The sequence below is a fragment of the Notamacropus eugenii genome, chromosome 5, assembly GCF_028372415.1.
Source record: "Notamacropus eugenii isolate mMacEug1 chromosome 5, mMacEug1.pri_v2, whole genome shotgun sequence".
Classification (NCBI taxonomy): Eukaryota; Metazoa; Chordata; class Mammalia; order Diprotodontia; family Macropodidae; genus Notamacropus; species Notamacropus eugenii.
Window position 1 is genome coordinate 324559203 of NC_092876.1, and position 22062 is coordinate 324581264.

At 36.9% G+C, this 22062-nt stretch overlaps 1 protein-coding gene across 2 annotated transcripts in view; it reads right to left on the minus strand.

Annotated features, from left to right (window-relative positions):
- Positions 1–19317: 19317 nt before the first annotated feature.
- The window catches only part of PXYLP1 (2-phosphoxylose phosphatase 1), a 60854-nt gene continuing 58109 nt past the window's right edge, over positions 19318–22062 (minus strand). For both annotated transcript variants that reach the window (XM_072613494.1, XM_072613493.1), the window contains exon 6: positions 19318–21471. In XM_072613494.1, the coding sequence (XP_072469595.1) occupies positions 20540–21471 (932 nt within the window). In that variant the 3' untranslated portion in view covers positions 19318–20539. The remainder of the gene's footprint in view (positions 21472–22062) is intronic.

Sequence of the window (22062 nt, forward strand, 5' to 3'; positions counted from 1 at the left end):
TAGGAACATTGTGGCCAAATTCCAGAGTTCCCAGGTCAAGGAGAAAATATTGCAAGCAGCTAGAAAGAAACAATTCAAGTATTGTGGAAATATAATCAGGATAACACAAGATCTAGCAGCTTCTACATTAAGGGATCAAAGGGCATGGAACAGGATATTCCAGAAGTCAAAGGAACTAGGACTAAAACCAAGAATCACCTACCCAGCAAAACTGAGTATAATAGTTCAGGGGAAAAATTGGTCTTTCAATGACATAGAGGATTTTCAAGCATTCTTGATGAAAAGACCAGAGCTGAAAAGAAAATTTGACTTTCAAACACAAGAATGAAGAGAACCAGGAAAAGGTGAACAGCAAAGAGAAGTCATAAGGGACTTACTAAAGCTGAACTGTTTACATTCCTACATGGAAAGACAATATTTGTAACTCTTGAAACTTTTCAGTATCTGGGTACTGGGTGGGATTACACACACACACATGCACACACGCACACACACATAGAGACAGAGTGCACAGAGTGAACTGAAGAGGATGGGATCATATCTGAAAAAAATGAAATCAAGCAGTGAGAGATAAATATATTGGGAGGAGAAAGGGAGAAATGGAATGGGGCAAATTATCTCTCATAAAAGAGGCAAGCAAAAGACTTATTAGTGGAGGGATAAAGAGGGGAGGTGAGAGAAAAACATGAAGTTTACTCTCATCACATTCCACTAAAGGAAAGAATAAAATGCACACTCATTTTGGTATGAAAACCTATCTTACAATACAGGAAAGTGGGGGATAAGGGGATAAGCAGGGTTGGGGGGATGATGGAAGGGAGGGCATGGGGAGGAGGGAGTAATTTGAGGTCGACACTCATGGGGAGGGATAGGATCAAAAGAGAATAGAAGTAATGGGGGACAGGATAGGATGGAGGGAAATATAGTTAGTCTTATACAACACAACTATTATGGAAGTCATTTGCAAAACTACACAGATTTGGCCTATATTGATTTGCTTGCCTTCCAAAGGGAAGGGGTGGAGAGGGAGGGAGGTAAAGAAGTTGGAACTCAAAGTGTTAGGATCAACTGTCGAGTAATGTTCTTGCCACTAGGAAATAAGAAATACAGGTAAAGGGGTATAGAAAGTTATCTGGCCCTACAGGACAAAAGAGAAGATGGAGACAAGGGCAGAGAGGGATGATAGAAGAGAGAGCAGATTGGTCACAGGGGCAATTAGAATGCTTGGTGTTTGGGGGGGAGGGGATAAAAGGGGAGAAAATTTGTAACCCAAAATTTTGTGAAAATGAATGTTAAAAGTTAAATAAATTAATTAAAAATAAAATAAAATGAAATAAAATAAATAAAAATAAAAATAAAATAATAACAAAAAGAAAATCATGAAAAATGAGTCAACAGCATGCTTAAGGAACCCCAAAACAAATGCTGAAGAAATAACATCTTTAAAATTAGGTTAACCCAACTGGCAAAAGAGGTCCAAAAAAACCAATGAGGAAAAGAATGCCTTGAAAAGCAGAATGGGCCAAATGGAAAAAGAGGTCCAAAAGCTCACCGAAGAAAATAATTCTTTAAAAATTAGAATGGAGCAAATGGAAATTAATGGCTTTATGAAAAATCAAGAAATTATAAAACAAAATCATAAGAATGAAAAAATAGAAGAGACGTGAAGGATCTCATTGGAAAAACAACTGCCCTAGAAAATGGATCCAGGAGAGATAATTTTAAAATTATTAGACTACTTAAAAGCTATGAACAAAAAAAGAGCTAGACATCCTCTTTCAAGAAATTATCAAGAAAAACTGCCCTGATATTCTAGAATCAGAGGGTAAAATAGAAATGGAAAGAATCCACCAATCACCTCTTGAAAGAGATCCCAAAAGGAATATTCCTAGGAATATTGTGGCCAAATTCCAGAGTTCCTATGTCAAGGAGAAAATATTACAAACAGCCAGAAAGAAATTGTGAGTATTGTGAAGTATTGTGAAACACAATCAGGATAACACAATATCTAGCAGCTTCTACACTAAGGGATCAGAGGGCTTGGAATATGATATTCCAGAGGTCAAAGGAGATGGGATTAAAACCAAGAATCACCTACCCAGCAAAACTGAGTATAATACTTCAGGGGGGAAAATGAAACATCCATGAAATAGAGGACTTCCACGCATTCTCGTTGAAAAGACCAGAGCTGAAAAGAAAATTTGACTTTCAAATACAAGAATCAAGAGAAACATGAAAAGGTAAACAGGAAAGAGAAACCATAAGGGATTTATTAATGTTGAACTGTTTATATTCCTACATGGAAAGATGATATTTGTAACTCATAAGACCTTTCTCAGTATTAGGATAGAGGGAATATATATATATATATATATATATATATATATATATATATATATATATATATATATATATATATATATATATACATATGCCCAAAAAAGAAAATTAAGGGTCCAGAGGAATGTACTAGGAGAAAGAGAAAGGGAGAGGTAGAATGTAGTTGATCATCTTACATAAAAGAGTCAAGAAAGAGCTTTTACAATGGAGGGGAAGGAGAAGGTGAGAGGGAATAAGTGAGCCATCCTTTCATTGGATTTGGCTTCAGAAGGGAATAATATATACACACTCAGTTGGGTATGGAAGTTTATCTTACCCTACAGGAAAGCAGGGGGAAGGGATAAGGGGGTGGGGTTATAGAAGGAATAGAAGATTGGAGGAACAAGTAATCAGAGGCAAACACTTTGGTAGAGGGACAGGTCAAAGGAGAAAACTGAATAAATGGAGGGTGGGATAGAATATAGGAAAATATAGTTAGTCTTTCACAAAATCACTGTTATGGAGATGTTTAGCATGACCACATATGTATAACCATTATTGAATTGCTTTCCTTCTCAATGAGGGTGGGTGGGGAGGGAGGAAGGGAGAGAATGTGGAACTCAAAGCTTTAAAAATGAATGTTAGAAATAAGATATATAGACAACAGGGTATAGAAATCTATCTTACCTTACAGGATAACAGAAGGGAAGGAAATAAGAGTGTGGGGCAGGGGGGTGATAGAAGGGAGGGCAGATGGGATGAAAGGGCAATCAAAATACACTCTGTCCTGGGGTGGAGGTAGGGGGAAGATGGGGAGAAAATTTGAAATTCAAAATTTTGTGGAAGTGAATGTTGAAAACTGAAAATAAATTTATTTTTTAAAGTAACTGTATGATATGAACCAAAATATTCATAACAATTCTTTGTGATAGCAGAGAACTAGAAACAAAGTAAATATTCATCAATTAAGGAATAGCTAGACAAACTGACAGTCCATGATTTAATACATGAAGAAATCAGAGAAGCATGGGAAGACTTTAGAGGAATTAAGGCAATGAAGAAATCTAAACCAGAAAAACAAAATACACAGTGACTTCACCAATATTAGTGGAAAGAACAATAATAAAAAGAGAGACAGAAATGAACATTGTACCATTATATCACCACGCTTGGTCTCAGAGAATAATTTTTTAAATGTACCTCTATCTTTTCTTTGTAGAGGAAGGAAACTAAGGATGTGGAATACTGTATCTTTTGTCAGACAATGTATAGTCTTCATTAGTTTCACTGAATTGCTTTTTTCTCTTTTTTTTTTTAAATCTCTGTTTCAAGGGATGGCTCCCTGGATAGGAGATTAGTGAGAAATATATTTAGAAATAAAGGTGATACAAAAACAATTGCTATCAATAACATTTCTTAAACATTGAAAAAAGAAAAGAAATAGTCCTCCCCTGCTCAGTGGCTCTCTATTAAAGTCCTCTACAATCTGCCTTCAATCTACCTTTCCAGCCTTTTCTCCCTTTCATGTGTTGTTTCCCAGCCAAATTGAACTAGTAGCTGTTCCTGGAACTCAGTTTCTATCTCCTCTCTTCCTGTATTCCCACAGAGCATCCCTCAAGACTGGAATACGTTGCCTCCCCACATCCATCTGTCAGAAATATCTTTCTCCAAGATTCACCTCAATTGCCACCTCCTCTATAAAACCTTCCCTGATTCACCATCCCCACCAATCTCAGTGCTCTGTGGTTCCACAAACTATCTTGCACTATTCTTGTATATGTAACATGCTGTATGCTCCTAATGGAATATAAGCACCTTGAGGGCAAAGATCATTTTTATTTTTGTAATCTCTGGTGACTAGCACCATGTTTTGTACATAGTACTTAAAAAGCATCTGCTGTTATGCCTGGCTTCAACTCCAGGGAACAAGATGCCTCTCTCAGGTTAAGCTCATCCCTTCTAAACTTACAATTTTACTGCTAACTCCAGTTTTGACTGACACCACCTCTCTCTGCCTCTTCTTCCCTCTGATTGAAGGGCTGGATAGTGGAGTACCAAACTCCTTCTAATGCCTTCCTTTATAAAGCACTAACATGACTGACTATTGTGAATCTGCTACTCTGCCTGGTTGAAACTGCCCAGAACAAGATGCCCCTGTGCTCAGTCCCCCTTGGCACGGCTCCCTACTTTGCTTCCTCTTTTTGTGTGCTTTCTCTCTCCCCCCCCCCCCCCCCCCCCGCCCCATTAGATGCTCCTTGAGGGCAGGGACTTTCTTTTTATTAATAGTATCCCCAGTACTTAGTACAGTGCCTGCCACATTGTTGTAGGGGCTTCATAAATATTGTTTAGATTGGATTGAATTGTATTGGAATGATGATGAAGGTGCAGGAAGGAAGGATTCATAATTGAATTTTCATTGAGATTTGGCACCTTGTGCCTGGAGCTAACAGTTTTTTGACGAGTTGAGGCCAAGGATTTGGTCAGGAAGCAGGTTTGGGAAGTGAGGAGAAGATAATATAAACTTTCTTAGCCCCATGTTCATGCCTCTCTGTAAAGCAAAGACATTTTACGACATTTTACATTTTTTGACTCATTTAACACATTACATACTACTATACATTCATAATATTGTAATAATATAGTATTACATACCAATATATTACTTTTAAGTATACTTGCTTCCTTTCCCGTTAGACTCTAAACTCCCTGATCTGTCCTGCAATTCTCTGAAACCCCTACAGAGCCTTGATCACAGCACCGTTTTAAAAATGCCTGGTTTTTAGCCAACTCTCCGGTGGCCCTCTTTAGTTTGGGGGGCTTCCAAGGTCCTAAAACAACATTGCCAAAATACACCTAGACCAGGAACCATATGTCCTCTCAATAAACTGAGAGCTAGCACTTGAGGGCAGGTGATATAACTCCGCAGCTAAACAATGTGGTGGTACTTTCTCTTGCAAAAAGGTATAAAAGGCTAAGAGGGTGCTCTGGTCCTGAGTAGCACTGAAGATCCCCTTTTGGGGATACAATGAAAGATAGTACGGATACAATGAAACCCTTGGGGAAAAATAATGGCTTGACCCCTCAATCTAGAACCCTCAGACCCTACCCCTAAGGATAGGTATCTTGGTGCAGAAGTAATAATGACTATTACTATTATTATTATAATATGTAAATTATTATTTATAATTTAAAATTATTTAATATTAATAAAATTTATGAATATAAATTATATATTATATACTATTACTAGTACATAATTATATATTATATATTATATACTATTTGCAATTATATAACACATTGGAGTTTTCAAAGTATTTTCATACACAATATTTAATTCATTTTCCACAGTAATGATGTAAGGTAGGCAGGGCTAATGTGATCCCATTTTAAAAGTGAGGCAAAAGAGGCTCAGAGATTAGGGCATTTGCTCAAGATCACACAGGAAACTGTGGAAGCCATTTTTTTCATTTTTTCCCTTTTTTTTGGTTACATTTCAAAATTTCAAAAACTATCTCCCTCCATCCTTCCCCACCCTTTACTGGAGAAGGACACCATTTGATGCAGATTTATATATATATATATGTATATATATATATATATATATATATATATATGTATATATATATATATATATACATATATATATATATATATATATATATATATATATAAACATACCATGCATACTTCTATTTATCAGTTCTTTCTCTGGAGGTATATAACATCTTCCATCATAGGTCCCTTATAGTTGATTTGAGTATTTATAGTACTCAGAACAATCCTTCTTTGAAATATTGCTGTTACTGTACACAACATTCTCTTGGTGCTGCTCATGTCACTTTTCATTATTTCATGCATGCCTTTCCATGTTTTTCTAAAATCAACAAGCTCACCATTTCTTACAGCGCAGTACTATTCCATCACAATCATATACCACCACTTGCTTACCCATTCTCCAACTGATAAACATCCCTTCAATTTTCAGTTCTTTGCTTCCACAATGAGAGCTGCTATAAATATTTTAGAACATATAGATTCCTTTCCTTTTCCCCTAGTCGCCTTGGGAAACAGACCTAATAGTGGTATTGCTGGGTCAAAGAGTGTATAGTTTTATAACTCTTTGGACAGCATTCCATAGATGAATTTAGATGGTATCTTCATTTTTATCACAATTTCTTGTGGTTGTTCAGTCATTTCAGTTGTGTCCGATTCTTCATCCATGTTGGGTCTTCTTGGCATTTGGAGTAGTTTGCCATTTCTTTCTCCAGTTCATTTTACAGATGAGAAAACTGAGGCAAACAGGGTCAAGTGACTGCCTAGGATCTCACAGCTAGTATGTGTCTGAGACCTGCTTTGAACTCAGACCATCCTGACTCCAGACCTGGTGTTCTATCCATATTGCCCCCAGCCTCCCTATTTTATTGTGATAGCACAGCTCAATTATCTATTATTTCTGTATACATTGTTCTGTAATTGTGCATATATAATGCACATTCCCCTCAACCCCAAACCATTCCTGAATGGACTAATGGAAGCCAAGGATGGTAAAACTGTATGCACGGATAGCTACATGGACATACAAACGACAAATACAAAAAACTATACACAAAGGGCATTACCTGAATAACTTGGTGAAGCAATAATGTCCTTTTAGGTGTCAACGAAAAAGAAAAAGATGGGGAAACGAGAGAAGAGCATCTTTTCTGGGGTGGAATTTTTTTCTAAAAATTAAAGAATAAATGTCATTCAGATTTATATCTCTAAATTCCAAGGGAATTTGTGCCTTGGCCCATATATTTTGTGCATCTTGTAGTTATTTTAAATGGAACTTCCCAATTTTTCCCTTCTGATTTATTTCAGACTCAATTCATATATCCTATTCTCTTTTGTTAATTTAATGATATACAATTTTTTCTAAAGTGCTTTAGCTTCATCCCATAAAGTTTACATTATCTCTATTATTTCCCCCTTAATATAAATATTTTGTTTCTTTTCGTTCTTTTGTTCTGTTCATCATTTAGGACATTGTCTAGTTTCCATTTAGGTCTGTATCTTTTATTTTCTTTACCAATTATGATTTTTATTGTGTTATGGTATGTAACCTTAATAGGGTTTGGATAACTGACCAAGTCTGTTTCCTGAGCATCAACCTAGCTAAGAATGGAAAAGCACATCACTAACTAGGTAGACAGTTGGTTAATTTTTTTAAAATTTCTATGGCAAGTCATAAAATAAAGACAAATGGCCTTCAGTCCCGTGTGGTCCCCTTTACTTCTACAAAAGCAATATCAGAATAGCAGGAAGTGAGACAGAAGTCGCTATGAGTAACAAAATTCTTATACAATACAAACTTTCATTTAACTATTGGTATTCTACATGGGAGGTCCTTATCTGGTGACCAGTGAATGGAAATACTGCTGGAAGAGCTGAATCACATCAATCTCAACACTCATGCTATAAACAAAACCAGAAGGACACTATATCAAAGGCAGGGATGACACTCTATGTAGAGATACTAAAATCCTGCAAGATTCCTTGGAAGACATAACAACAGAAATAACCTTCTCTTCAATACTCACTCTTCTAGGGGCTTTCATGACCCACTCTCCCCTGCTTCTCTTCCTATTTGTCTCTTTCTCAGTCTCCTTTGCTAATTCATCATCTAGATCATCCTTCACTCTGTTCTAGGCCCCTCCTATTCTTTCTCTCCACTTTCACCTTTGGTGTCCTCATCAGCTTCTGTAAGTCTAATTATCATTTCTATACCAATGCCTCCCAGTTCTAGAACATATTCAGGCCCAATCTCTTGCCTAAATTTCATGAAGTCCTGTACCACCAATTAATTGCCCATTAGAAATTTCCAGCTGAAAGTATTGGATGTCCTGAAAGTATTGGATGTCTCAAACTCAACATGTCCAAAACAGAACTCAATATTCACCCTGCCCAATCCCAACCTTTTCCCAAACATCTCTATTTCTACTAGGTGGCACCGTGGATAGAGTGGCAGGCCTGGAATCAGGAAGACATCTTCTTGAGTTCAAATCTGACTTCAGACTAGCTGTGTGACTCTGGGCAAGTCATTTAGCCTTGTTTGACTCAGTTAGCCCATCTATAAAATGAGCTGAGGAAGGAAATGGCAAACCACTTCAGTATCTGCTGAGAAAACCCCAAATGGGTGGGGTCAATGAAGAGTCATACATGACTGAACAACAAATTATTTTAGTCTCCCATATAGAACCTTGACATTATCCTAAACTCTCCCTCACTCCCACATAACCAATCAGTTGCCAAATCTTGCTTTTCTCTCTACTCAGTTATTGCCCTAGTTCAAGCCTTCATCACCTCTCTATATTATTGCTAATGACCTCCCAATTAGTCTCCTTGCTGTGGGGTTGCCCTATTTCCATCCATCCTCCACAGTACGATTTTCCTTAAAGACCATGTTCCTCTTTCACTCAATAAACTCCACTGACTTCCTGTTTCCTCTAGAACAAAATGTAAATTCCTCTATTTAGCTTTTAAAACCTTTTATAACCTATCCCTAATCCATCTTTCTAGTCTCATTGGACATTACCACTCTTCCCATATGCTGAAATCCAGACAAACTCTGAGTCTCTATAACATACACACACACACACACATACACACACCAATTCTCATCATCATGTTTTGAATTCACTGTCCCCTTCCTGGAATGTACTCCCTCCCCACATCTGGAAACTGTGAGCCTCTTTTAATAACCCTAAGCCTCACATGAAAATAAAAGCCAATGGTCAACCACTGTTGTTATATGGCAACAAAACATACATGTCTCCTAAAAATTAAAAATTAACATCACACAAAGGACAATGGAAAGGTACATGGTAGAGGGATGAGCAGACATATAACTGATGAGGAACTTCAATGAAAAATAAGAATAAAAGAGCCTTCAAGGAATGGTGTGACAGGAATGGAACATGAGCTGGTCTTATGGCAAGGATCAGGGTTGAAAGGCAGACAGTGATCCGCTTCAGGAGAAGGTGAAGGCCTCCATCACATTGGGTAAACCCTACAGCCCTAAGGAAGGACATAGACAATAACAGGTAAACATGGATGAGTTATGATTTGCATCATTAGAGTTAACTTCCAAATCAATGTGATTCCAAATTCATCTCAGTATGGTTGGCAAAGCATGTTTATTGTTTCTGTTACCCGTATAGCTCTGAGTTCAACACCAACAATTGGTGTTTGATTCATGAAGACCTGGGTGTGAATCTCACTTGACACTCATTCATTGTGTGACTCTGGACAAATCACTGAGCTTCTCTGGGTCTTCATCTGCAACAGGAGACTGTTGTTATTCAGCTGTTTCACTCAATTAGTAACCCCATTTGAAGTTTTCTTGGAAAAGATACCAAAGTGGTTTGCCACTTCCTTCTCCAGCTTATTTTACAGATGAGGAAAGGGAGGCAAACAGTTATGTGCCTCGCCCAGGGTCATGCAGCTAGTAAGTAAGTGTCTGAGGTCAGATTTGAACTCATGAAAATAAGTCCTCCTTGACTCCAGGCCAGCAAGCACTCCATTCACTGTGCCACCTAGCTGTCCCTAACATAAGGTCATTAGATAATAATGGCGCCTAGCTCACAGGATTGTCATGAGGATGAAATGGAATGATATATGTAAAGCACTTTATAAATTTTTAAGTGCTACATACAATCCGGCTATTATTATTTCATTCAGCTTTTCCTTTAAGTATTCAGGTTCAATTCAGTGCATGCCTCAGACACTAGCTGTGTGACCCTAGGCAAATTAACCCCATTTGCCTCCGTTTCCTCATCTGTAAAATGAGTTGAAGAAAATGGCTAGAAAACTCCAAACAGGGTCACAAAGAGTCAGACACAACCAAAACAACTGATCAACAACAATTAATACTGGTATTAGCTCACTATCAAAGATCCCTTTAAGCATAACATAGTTTGCCTTTATATATCTTTTGACAGTATTTATCTTAATTTTTACCTCATCTGAAATCATTATTCCATCTCCTGCTTTTTTTTTTACCATACCTGAAGTATAATAAATTTTATTTCAACTCCTAATTCTAACTCTGTATGTGTCTTTATGTTTTAGAAGTTTATTGTATGCAGTAAATTGTTGGGTTCTGTTTTCTAATCCATTTAGTCCCTTTCTTCTATTTTACAGTAGTCCATTAACATTCAAAATTATCATTTCTCTTTATCAAATTTTAGATTAATTTTTTTCTTAAACCAGCAGTAGGATCCTGTGGTTTCTTTTGCCTTAAATGATCTAATCTGATCTGATCGCAAATAGACTCTCCCCCTTCAGTTTTCACCCATCCCCATTAAGGTCAAGCAGATTCCTTGATTGTACTATTGTTTTACTCTTCTTCAGGTTTACCTTGTTTAGTGTGCTTCTGGGTCCCTGCTACTACTCCCCCCATCCATCCCCCATCTTTGCTGAAATGATATTTAATTGTGGTGACCCATTCCCAGAATAATTCAGTTTTTTTTCTTTTCCCCCTCTTGCCCTCCTCTAGCATATGCCAGGATCTCCCTTCATGAGGTTTTTCCATTCATGTTCTTTCTTCTCTCAGTGATCCTGACCTAAGTTGAGAGTTCTCAGTCAAGCCTTGACCCCTTCTGCAGTCTGCCCTGCTATATATTTTAGGATCCTTCCTAACCCACTCTAAACTGTTGGAAACATCTTCTCCCACGATACCCCATTAGTAGAAATATTAATTCATGAAGGAAGCGGCATGTAATTAAATGAAGATTAAGTCCAAAAGACCCATACCTGAATACAGGCTATACTATTCATCAGTCCCCTACTCGCCCCGAGCCTCAGTCATCCCCACCCATAAAATAAGGGAGCTGGACCAAACTACCTTCAATATTTCCTCCCACTCTATGTCCATTATCCTATTAACATATTCCCCTTACCACCTCCTTCTCTAAAAAAAAAATTATTTTTAACCCCAATTCAGTAGCTTTGCAGTAAATGCTTTCGCTTTGTTCTCTTAATGACTCTCAGGAAAGGGAAGATCTCTAAAAGGCATAACTAGCCTTGTGAGCTCCTTGCTGCATATAAACACTAATCTTATTTATTACTGTTTAGTACTGTCATGATATATGGGCTTATTTACCATTCTTGTTTCTTTTCTTCGAATTTGCATACCAAATTGCTGATGTACAACATCATCTTTTTCTATAAGAATAAGACAAATGCTTTCCTTATACTGAACGTAAAATCCTTTCTTCATTGGTGAGTTATACAGAATGTTATCTAGGGACTAGAAATTTATTTCCTTTGCTTTAATAGGATGTCACACTTTAGCTTTTGCTTTCATGTCTCATGGTGATGAATAAATAGTCAGGAGATTCAGAATATCTCCCTTTGAAATGTAAAGTTTCCTCCTAAGCTGCTTATAAGATTCGTTTAATGTCAAAAGCTCTGGAACTTGATGGCTATATTTCTAAATATTCTGAATTTGGGGTTCTTCTGCCAACATTCTATGTGCTTTGCTCTCCATTTTGAATATTTCTGGGCAAATTTTTTTCTTACAATTTCTGGAATATAGCATTTAGGCTTTTGTTTCATCTTAAGATAATTCTTGGGTTAACTTACCATGCTCTGTCTTCAAGGTGACTTGCCTTTGCTCCCAGAGACCTTAGGTATTCTATTTTGGTAGCTATTGACCTAATTATAATTGTTTTTTATCACATAATTTCATTTTTTTTAGTCAGCCTTTTCTTCCCTTTTAAAGAGCTTTATTTTTTAATATCAAGTCTTTCTGCCCTCTCCCACCCAATAGAATCCTCCCTTTTAACAAATAAAAACAAATCAATACATTGGTCATGTCCAAAAATGTATGCCTCATTCCATACTATCTATATAGCCCACCACCTCTACCAATAGGTGGGAGACATCAGTCATTTCTTTTCATTCATCAACTGTCTCTTTTTAATCTTCATTAAGAGTTCTAATTTGACCTTGTATCCACATTTAATATCTTTTATTAAGCTCTCCAATGGCTGTAAGTCTGCTTGTAGTTCACCTAATCTGTGTTACGAATCATATTAGTTATCATAGTTATCATTGTATTATTCCCTTTTTCTGGAGATTTCACCTGTCTTTTACCCCATACTATTTATTGTATTATTGGACCTTTTTTGTATACTCATTTGGTTCAGTCCCTGCAAATTTTTCCATGTGAAAACTTTCCTTTTACCCCTCCTGAATTTGGCACCCATCTTAAAGTGATAAATAGGAGCTGGGCTTTGGCATGACCATTCACTCACCCATCTTGCCAGAGCTCCCCTTTGTCTCTATATCCCCATAACCTAGCTCAGACTAGGCATTTAATATATGTTTGAATTGAGGTTCTCACCTCCAGTGTACCTAGGAGTGTTCCTGACTAAGGAAGCCAATTTGAAAGTATTTTGTTCTGTTCATAAATAAGTTTTGTTCAGTCTCAGAAACCCTTGGAGTGGTTGCCCAATGGTGTGATTCCCTTCCAATTTTAAGTACAGAAAGGCAACATGATACAACAGAAAAAGCAATGACTTACTAACCAGGAGTCCTGGATCAAATCCTGGCTCTGAAACTTACTGGGTCCCCAAAGAGCTTGTCACTTAACCCATGTGATTTTCTCATCTGTAAAGTGAGTATGTATGATCTTTGAATTACCTAACTCATTAGGTTGTTGTTAGGAAGGCACTATACAAATGTGAATTGAGTTTACCTATAGAGCTGTCTTTGGATTTGGTGGCCAGAGCTTAACATTTGTACAATGGTACAACCGTATTGATTCAGAACTGGGTGAACAGTTGAAACAAAAGAATAGTTATTCATAGTTTAATGTCATATTGGAAACTGCAATAGAGTGACTCCTGGAATCTCTACTTGAAGCTGTTCTGCTTAATTTTTTTTTAAATCAGTGACTTAGATAAGCTCTGGATGCATGCTTGTCAAAATTTAAAATTACACAATGCTAAGAGGAATTGTTAACAGACAAATGGCAATCTGAATTTGAAAAGCTCTTCATAGGCTAGAGTACCATACCACCATCAAACCAAATTTAATAGCAATTAGTATCAAGTTTTACACTTAGATTCAAAAAATCTTCACACATATGAGGGAGGCATGGTTAGAGGGCAACTCATCTGAAGAAAGTTGTTTTAGTGTACAGCAAGCTCAGCAATGTGAGTGATATGAGAGCTGAGAAAACTAATGGGGAGGAAGTGTTGGGAATAATGTTTATTATAGTGCTAGGCACTGTGCTAAGCATTTTACAAATGTTATCCCATTACCCTGATGCAGAGGATACAGCACGGAGTCTGGAGTCAGGAAGACCCAAGTTCAAATCTACCCTCAGATACTTACTAAGCTGTATGACTCTGTGCAAGCCACTTAACCTGTTTGCCTTAGTTTTCCCATTTGTAAAATGGGAATTATGACTGCACAAACCTTCCAGGACTGGTGTGAAGATCAAATCAACTAACATTGTAAAGTGCTTAGCATAGTGCCTGGCACAAAGAGAGAACTGCATACTAGTTAATATTAGTGTTGTTATCCTCACAAAAATCCTGCAAGGTGAGTGCTATTACAGTTGAGGAAACTGAGACTGAGAAGGGTTTAGTAACTTGCTCAGGGTCACATAACTAGTGTCTGAGATCAAACTGGATGCCAGTGTCTTGCTGACAGTCCCAGTGCTCTGTGCACTATGGCACCACTTAGCTGCCAGATAATATGTTAGACAATATTGAGAGGCATAATTATCAAGGAATAAAGAGCCAAAAAGCCCAATGTTCTCTGCCCTGATCAGACAACTTCTGAAATACTATCTACAGAGAGCTAGTTAGGTGGTGTAGTGGACAGATAATTGGCCCTGAAGTCAGGAGGACCCAAGTTCAAATTCAGCCTCACATACTTACTAGCTGTGTGTCCCTGGGCAAGTCACCTAACCCTGATTGCTTTTCCCTTACCTTCCCCCCACATAAAAAACAACTGTGTTTAGTTCTGCACATCACACTTTAAGAAGGACATTGATTAACCAGTTTGTGTCCACACAAAGGTAAGGCAAAGTCCTCAAGTTCATACTGTAGTGGGTCAAGTTGAATTAGATATATCTAGCTGAGAGAAGATTGCAGAGGAACTTCAAGTATCTGAAGGGCTATCACATAAAAGATGTATCTTATTTGTTCTGTTTAGTTCCAAAGGGGCAAAACTAAGGATAATGATTGAAGTTGCAAAAAAGATAAATTTAGGCTTCGTGCAAGGAAAAACTTCCTAACAATCAGAGTTGTCCAAAAGTAGAATGGCCTACCTTAAGAGTTCTACCAGTATTCTACTATCGTAATCTGCACAATGGTGCTTAATGAATGTTTACTGAGGGAGTACAGCCTAGCATGAGCATAGGCTGCGCTGTGGCAAGGACAGGACTGGAGCAGGCTTCAAGGCACCACGCCACCAGCAGCAGCTGTGGGTCCCAGATTCCTCAACTCACAAACACCAAAGACAGCTTTAAAGGTCAGTGAGGAAGCTCTTTCACTTGGGCTAGAAGGGAATGCAGTGGTCTAGCCCCAACTCCAGGCAACAGCAGCTTCCATTGTTGGAGCCCTGGCCTAAAGCTCCTGGGGGAATTGAACAGCTGATCTAAATCTAAGCCCTGAGTGGCTGTCCTGGGGTGAAGAGAAGTAATGGCGTGGTGGAGCTGGTGGAGGCTCTGGAGAGGGAATCTTGCTCACAGACCAGAGCACAGGCCAAGAGAGGAATTAACTCCTCTCCCTTGACTGTGATACCTTGAAGGAAATGAGAACTTAGAGGTCCCCAGAGTATACCCTCTCCTTGACAAAGAAATAAAAAGTCAAGTAATTGGCTGGGAAAATGCCCCCAAAAGGGAAAAAGAATAAGACAATAGAAGGTTGCTTTCTTAGTGAGCAGATATTTTCTTCCATTCTGTCAGATGAGGAGGAACAATGCACACCATCAGAGGAAGACCTAAAAGTCAAGGCTTCTGCATCCAAATATGCAATGGTCTCAGGCCATGGAAGAGCTCAAAAAAGATTTTGAAAATCAAATAAGAGAGGTGGAAGAAAAATTGGGAAGAGAAATGAAAGTGATGCAAGAAAATCACGAAAAGCAAGTCAACAACTTGCTAAAGGAGACCCAAAAAAATGCTGAAGATATTAACACCTTTAAAAATAGACACAACCCAAAAGGCAAAGGAGGTCCAAAAAGCCAATGAGGAGAAGTATGCTTTAAAAAGCAGAATTAGTCAAATGGAAAAAGAGTTTCAAAAGCTCAGTGAAGAAAATAGTTCTTTAAAAATTAGAAAGGAGCAGAAGAAAGTTAATGACTTTATGAGAAACCAAGAAATTACAAAACAAAAGCAAAAGAATAAAAAAATAGAAGACAATGTGAAATATCTCATTGGAAAAACAACTGACCTGGAAAATAGATCCAGGAGAGAAAATTTTAAAACTATGAGACTACCTGAAAGCCATGATCAAAAAAGGAGCCTAGACATCATCTTTCATGAAATTATCAAGGAAAACTGCCCTGATGTTCTGGAACCAGAGGGCAAAATAAATATTGAAAGAATTCACCTCCTGAAAGAGATTCAAAAAGAAAACCTCCTAGGAATATTGTAGCCAAATTCCAGAGTTCCCAGGTGAAGGAGAAAATATTACAAGCAGCTAGAAAGAAACAATTCAAGTATTGTGGAAATATAATCAGGATAACACAAGATATGGCAGCTTTTACATTGAGGAATCAAAGGGCTTGGAATATGATACTCCAAAAGTCAAAGGAACTAGGACTAAAACCAAGAATCACCTACCCAGCAAAACTGAGTACAATACTTCAAGGGAAAAAATGGTCATTCAAAGAAATAGAGGACTTTCAAGCATTCTTGAGGAAAAGACCAGATCTGAATAGAAAATTTGACTTTCAAACACAAGAATCAAGAGAATCATGAAAAGGTAAACAGGAAAGAGAAATCATAAGGGACTTACTAAAGCTGAACTGTTTACATTCCTACATGGAAAGATAATATTTGTAACTCTTGAAACTTTTCTCAGTATTTGGGTAGTTGGAGAGATTATACACTTATATATAGACAGAAGGCACAGGGTGAGTTGAATAGGAAGGGATGATATCTAAATAAATAAAATTAAATTAAATTAAAGGTTGAGAGAGAAATACTTTGGGAGGACAAAGGGAGAAATGGAATGGGGCAAATTATCTCATAAAAAAGGCAAGAAAAAGCTTTTACAATGGAGGGTAAAAGGGGAAAGTGAAAGGGAAAAAGTGAAGCTTACTCTCATCACATTTGGCTTAAGGAGGGAATAACATGCACACTCGATTTGGCAAGAAAATCTACTTACACTGCAGGAAAGTAGGGGAGAAAGGGATAAGTGGGATATGGGGAGAATGACAGAAGGGAGGGCAAATGAGAAGAAGGGGTAATTAAAACTTTTGGGGAGAGATAAGGTCAAAAGAGAATAGAATAAATGGGGGGCAGGATAGGATGGAGGAAAATATAGGTAGTCTTTCACAACATGACTATTATGGAAGTCTTTAACAAAACTACACATATATAGCCTATATAGAATTGCTTGCCTTCTCAGTGAGGTTGGGTGGGGAGGGAGGAGGGGAGAGAAGTTGGAAGTCAAAGTTTTAGGAACAAATGTTGAGAATTGTTTTTGCATGTAACTGGGAAATAAGAAATACAGGTAATGGGGTATAAAAATCTATCTTGCCCTACAAGAAAAGAGAGAAGATGAGGATAAGGTCAGGGAGGAGTGTGACAGAAGGGAGGGTAGACTGGAGGAGGGGGTAATCAATTCTGATTTGGGGTGAAGGGAGGGGAGAGGTGGGAAGAAAATTTGAAACTCAAAATCTTGTGGAAATGAATGTTGAAAACTAAAAATAAATAAATAAATTGGGGAAAAAATTAATGTTTATTGATTTAAACTGGACTGACTGGAAATATCTGAACAACAGGGCCTAGGAAAATTTGACTGCTAATTCCTCTGGGAAATCAAATGGTTCAAGTCCACAGAAGCATTCTAATTATTTCAGAACCATTCTAGTTAACTAGACCTCATCTACATCACTCTTTATTTGGACTTGCTCTTTTGGTTTTTGTTGTTAAGTCTTTTGGCTACCATACAAATGGACATTAATAAAGCCAATTTGGGTTATTAGTAATAACCCAAACTTTTAAATTAAATTACCTAGTAGGGATATAGGTGAAAATACCTTACTATGTGGTGCAGTGGATACAGCACTGGCCCTGCAGTCAGGAGAATCTGAATTCAAATCCGACCTCAGACACTTAGTAGCTGTGTGACCCTAAACAAGTGACTTAACCCAATGTCTCTGAAAAAAAAAAACTTGACTTGCCACCAGTCAACATGAAAATCAAAAATTTAATGTCAAGTTTTCTACTTTATTCTCACAAATTGCTTAGCCAATGCACACTGCTGCATAACCACACTATTTCCTAAATCTTTCCAGCCAGCCCAACTCTACTACAATGCTCTAGACCAGTGGTTCTCAAACTGAGAGGAGCCCAAGTCCCTTTCAGGGAGTTCATGAGGTCAAAACTATTTTCATAATACTAAGATGTTTTAATTTCTAATGTGGTAAATATTAATTGATAAAAAACCCACAAAACATAAACCTATTCACATAACAAAAACTCTACAGGGAATCCTCAATAATTTTTTTAAAAGTGTAGAGGAATCCTGAGACCAAAATGGTTTGAGAATCATGACTATAGACTCATCAATATAACTTTAGGTGTATATTATTATGTTCATTTCTATCATTTTAAAAGGATTTATGAAGAAAAAATAGTAATCACAACAAAAAAACTTAAAGAATCTCAAACTGAAAAAGAATAATTGTTCAACTGGACTAGGAAACTGATTATATTTGTACATATGTACACACACATACATATGTACACACAATACATTCACATACATATGTGTGTATATGTGTATATATTGTTAAGGTACAGGGGTTTTGTCCTTTTCTCACCTTTTCCTCCTCCCGCACCACTTCCCTTTTGGAGGAAATTTTTGTTTTCTCCTCCTTCCTTTGTTTTACTGTCATAAAACACAAACTTTTGCATGAATTGTGAACTCTATGCATTTGCTTAGGTTCCACATGCATGTTCATTTCTCTTGTAATAAATCTAGTTGCAACACATTGCCTCATGGACTTGTGATACTGTTTTTGGTTAGCAATATGTTCGTTCTGTCAAATTCAAAGTCCTCAAATACATCTTAACAATCCCACATTGTCCCACAGATATATCTAGTGTTTTCTTAAATTACCAACATGAATGTGTCATTAATAAAAGTTTTTGTAAAAATCTGCCACAAATTTAAACTTCATAAAATCATAAAGCTGAGAAAGACCAGCTTTGGAGATCACTGAAGCAATTATTGTCCTTTTCCAGTTGAGTGACCCAAGGGGGAGGGAGTAGGAGAGGAGAGACTTGTGGTAACATGACTTGCCTAAAATAACCTTGCTGCTAAGAGGCTGAACTGATACTCTCACATCTGTCTAGTATTCTCTCTACTATACCATGGCTTTAAACCAATCACTAGACTTTGGGGTTAATGTGTTAAAATGTCAGTCTTTTAATTTTATTCATACACAAAGTCTTGGGAGGCAAGATCCACTGCCATATTTAGGTGCTGGTTATTATCCAAAGTATCTTGTCTATCCTATCTAGTTGTAATCTGATTTTTTTAAAAAGTCTTCTGGATTACACCTTTATTCTCAAATATTTGTACCATATTTAGAAGTTCTTATTCAGATATATCTTGAGTGGTTATAAAAAATCTAATTAGCAGTAAAATGCTAGCAAGTTGTGACACTTTTAAGTTTTTAAGCAAGAACAGAAGCATTCAAAACAAAGTTTTAAAAACACTGAATGTACTCAGCATACACAATGTGAACCACAAAATATACAAATATTTCTCAAAAATTTATTTATAGAAACAAGTGCATTCAAATGCAGCACTCAGCAAAAAATAAAATAAAGAGTCTGGAATGCCAAAAACACTAGAGAACCCCACTCATAGATTACATTTCCTCTGATTTAACTAGCACCATTATTTCAACTATCAGAGATTAAATTAGAATCTTTTCTAAAAGTATAAAAAATCTATCACTATAAAGATTAATTTAATATTTTGGTAATGAAGTTTTACCTCAAATATCTCCTTAAAAATCAAATCAGATTTTACCATGTGTAACTGACAAAGCTGGTTTAAAAACATATTCAATTCCACAATTGGTCAAAGATAATTACTCACTAATGCTATTTTTTGGTAATATGTTTGTTCATTGAAGATATCCAAAATTGGCTTTCATAAATCTCTGAATATCAAGAAAATACAGAAAACTGAGATTAGTACCACATCATTTCTAACACAAGTCTTAGAAAATATTTTTCTAGACTATAAAAATACTAAATTGCATATCAAAGTTTCAGCATATCCAGCTTTTGCTACAGCAGACAAATATTTAAAATACACTTAATGATCTTATACCACAGTATTTTTTATCATCCTGAACATAAAGTACCTTAATAATTTTACTATTAGATTCATCCTGATTTAATGATCATTTTCCTCATATTCTGTTGTAATTAGATTGTTATACCAAGAAGTATGTTGCTAGTAAAAGAACTGGAAGAACCAACATAAAGTTCTTGGTATTCAAATTACTTCTGCAAGTACAATCACAGTAGAGAGGTGTTGGACATCCAATTTAGGAATAATTTCATTTAAGGAGTAACTATAACTGCACAAGATTAAGAAACATTGTGGATGAGGTTTGTTGGTTACATATTATAGTACCATGGCAGTCAAGAGAATGAAATTCTCAATTGGCAACCTAAACTTATCTATTCTGGCATAAGGAGGAAAATCATTTATTCCAAGCAATATCAATTTACAGCAGAGTACTTCTGTTTCTGAATGAAGTAGAACTGCACCAAATTAATGAACTAAATCATGTACCAAATCATAGTAAATTATTTGCTATTCAAGTCACTCAACCTATATGGTCCCAAGCAAGGATTTCTAAGTATTTTCAAAGCAATACTGTCGTACCCTTTTGAATCAGAAAGAATCTCAAGTGGTCATCTTCTGTACCAGCACAAATTTCACAAATACAGAATGATTTTCTTTTAAAATGTTTTTCTATGACATGCATCATAATAACTACTACTATTTAAGACTGAAAACATGTCCCTTTTGACAAAGTGAACAAAATCTTCAAGAGGACACATAGGCTTGCTGGAATGCTTGTGGTGTTCCTGGCAAAAAGAGGTGTGGAATGTAACATCAACTCCATTATAAAGAATACGGATAAAATGATCAGCAGGTCTTTCCCCATCTTGCCACAGTTCAAAGACCAATCTGGCTGCAAATCTTGGAAACCTGGCTTCAGTAATACCCAAGGCACTGAGAACTGGTGACAAAGTGACATCATGAGCAGAATAAAGAACAAAAATCTCTTCCTTCTTCCCTTCTGCAATGCGCAGCATCCGGTTGACTGTCTGGTTAAGTACAGGATGAGAGGCCAGTAGTGCATACTTGAAATAAAGTTTCCTTTCACGCCTCTCTCTCTCATCCTCTATCTGATGTGTCTTGATAACTTTAAAATGCTCCATGTCAATACAGCCATTTTTGGTACAAGGGAAACTGACATTGTGACAAAAGTGGCATAACATAGAATCTATGGGATTAGCAGCTCTTAGTTGCCGTGTGGGAATACCCACTATTTTTGCCATTTCCACGTAAGTGTTCTCTAACTGGTTGTTTTTAACACGCAAGAGGTACTGGCGACGTTGTTCCTTTTCTAGATACTGATTTCTCATAGGGCAATCACAACTTCCAGAACAGAAGATAGTGCTCCACTGGTGCCTGAAGTTAATTTTCTTCCACTCAAAATCTGGGAGAAGACTATAAAGCAAGGCCAGTCCACTTTGGAGAGTTCGACTTTTTCCAGTTGTCTCTAAGTAAAGATGCTTTGTGGTCCAATCTTTTGGAAGGAGTTTGTGTTTCTTTAAATAAATGTCTCGTAACAGCTGTCCATTCTTCAAGTGTTGAACAACACCTAACAAAAATGATAACAAAAGTTTTCCTGAATATAAGAGTTAAAGGAAAGTAAACGAGAGAGCACAAAAAAGAGAACAGTATGAGGGACAAGTATACAAAAATTCAATCAATCTTAAGTTCTATGATTTTTTAAATCAATATAAAATAGAAATATCTGAACCCAACTCAGCTCGCAAGCTAGCCAACCATCATCAATACATGAAGGAAAAACGCATGCAAATTTATATGGCAGAGATGGCAGAGAGATATCTGTCTTCCTAGGAGTATTGTGATAATGCTTTTTCCACACCTGCTTTTCCTAGAGAGCATAACTTCTACTCAATTCCCCCAAACTCCCTAGGGAACAGTCCTTGGCTGTCTTCTATATTACTCAGGGAACCTCCCACCAGGATGAAAATATCAGCTACCACATAAAAGCAACTGGCTGCCAAGTCTATAACCAGAAAGGACAGAGGGATGACTTTTTCTTCTCCATTAGCAAGTATTCTTTAACTCAAGAATGGAGCTTCAACTTGCTCAATATATTCTTTTAATCAAGTGTAAATAAATTTTTAAAATCTACTCATCTGCTACTATTCTCTCATTCATT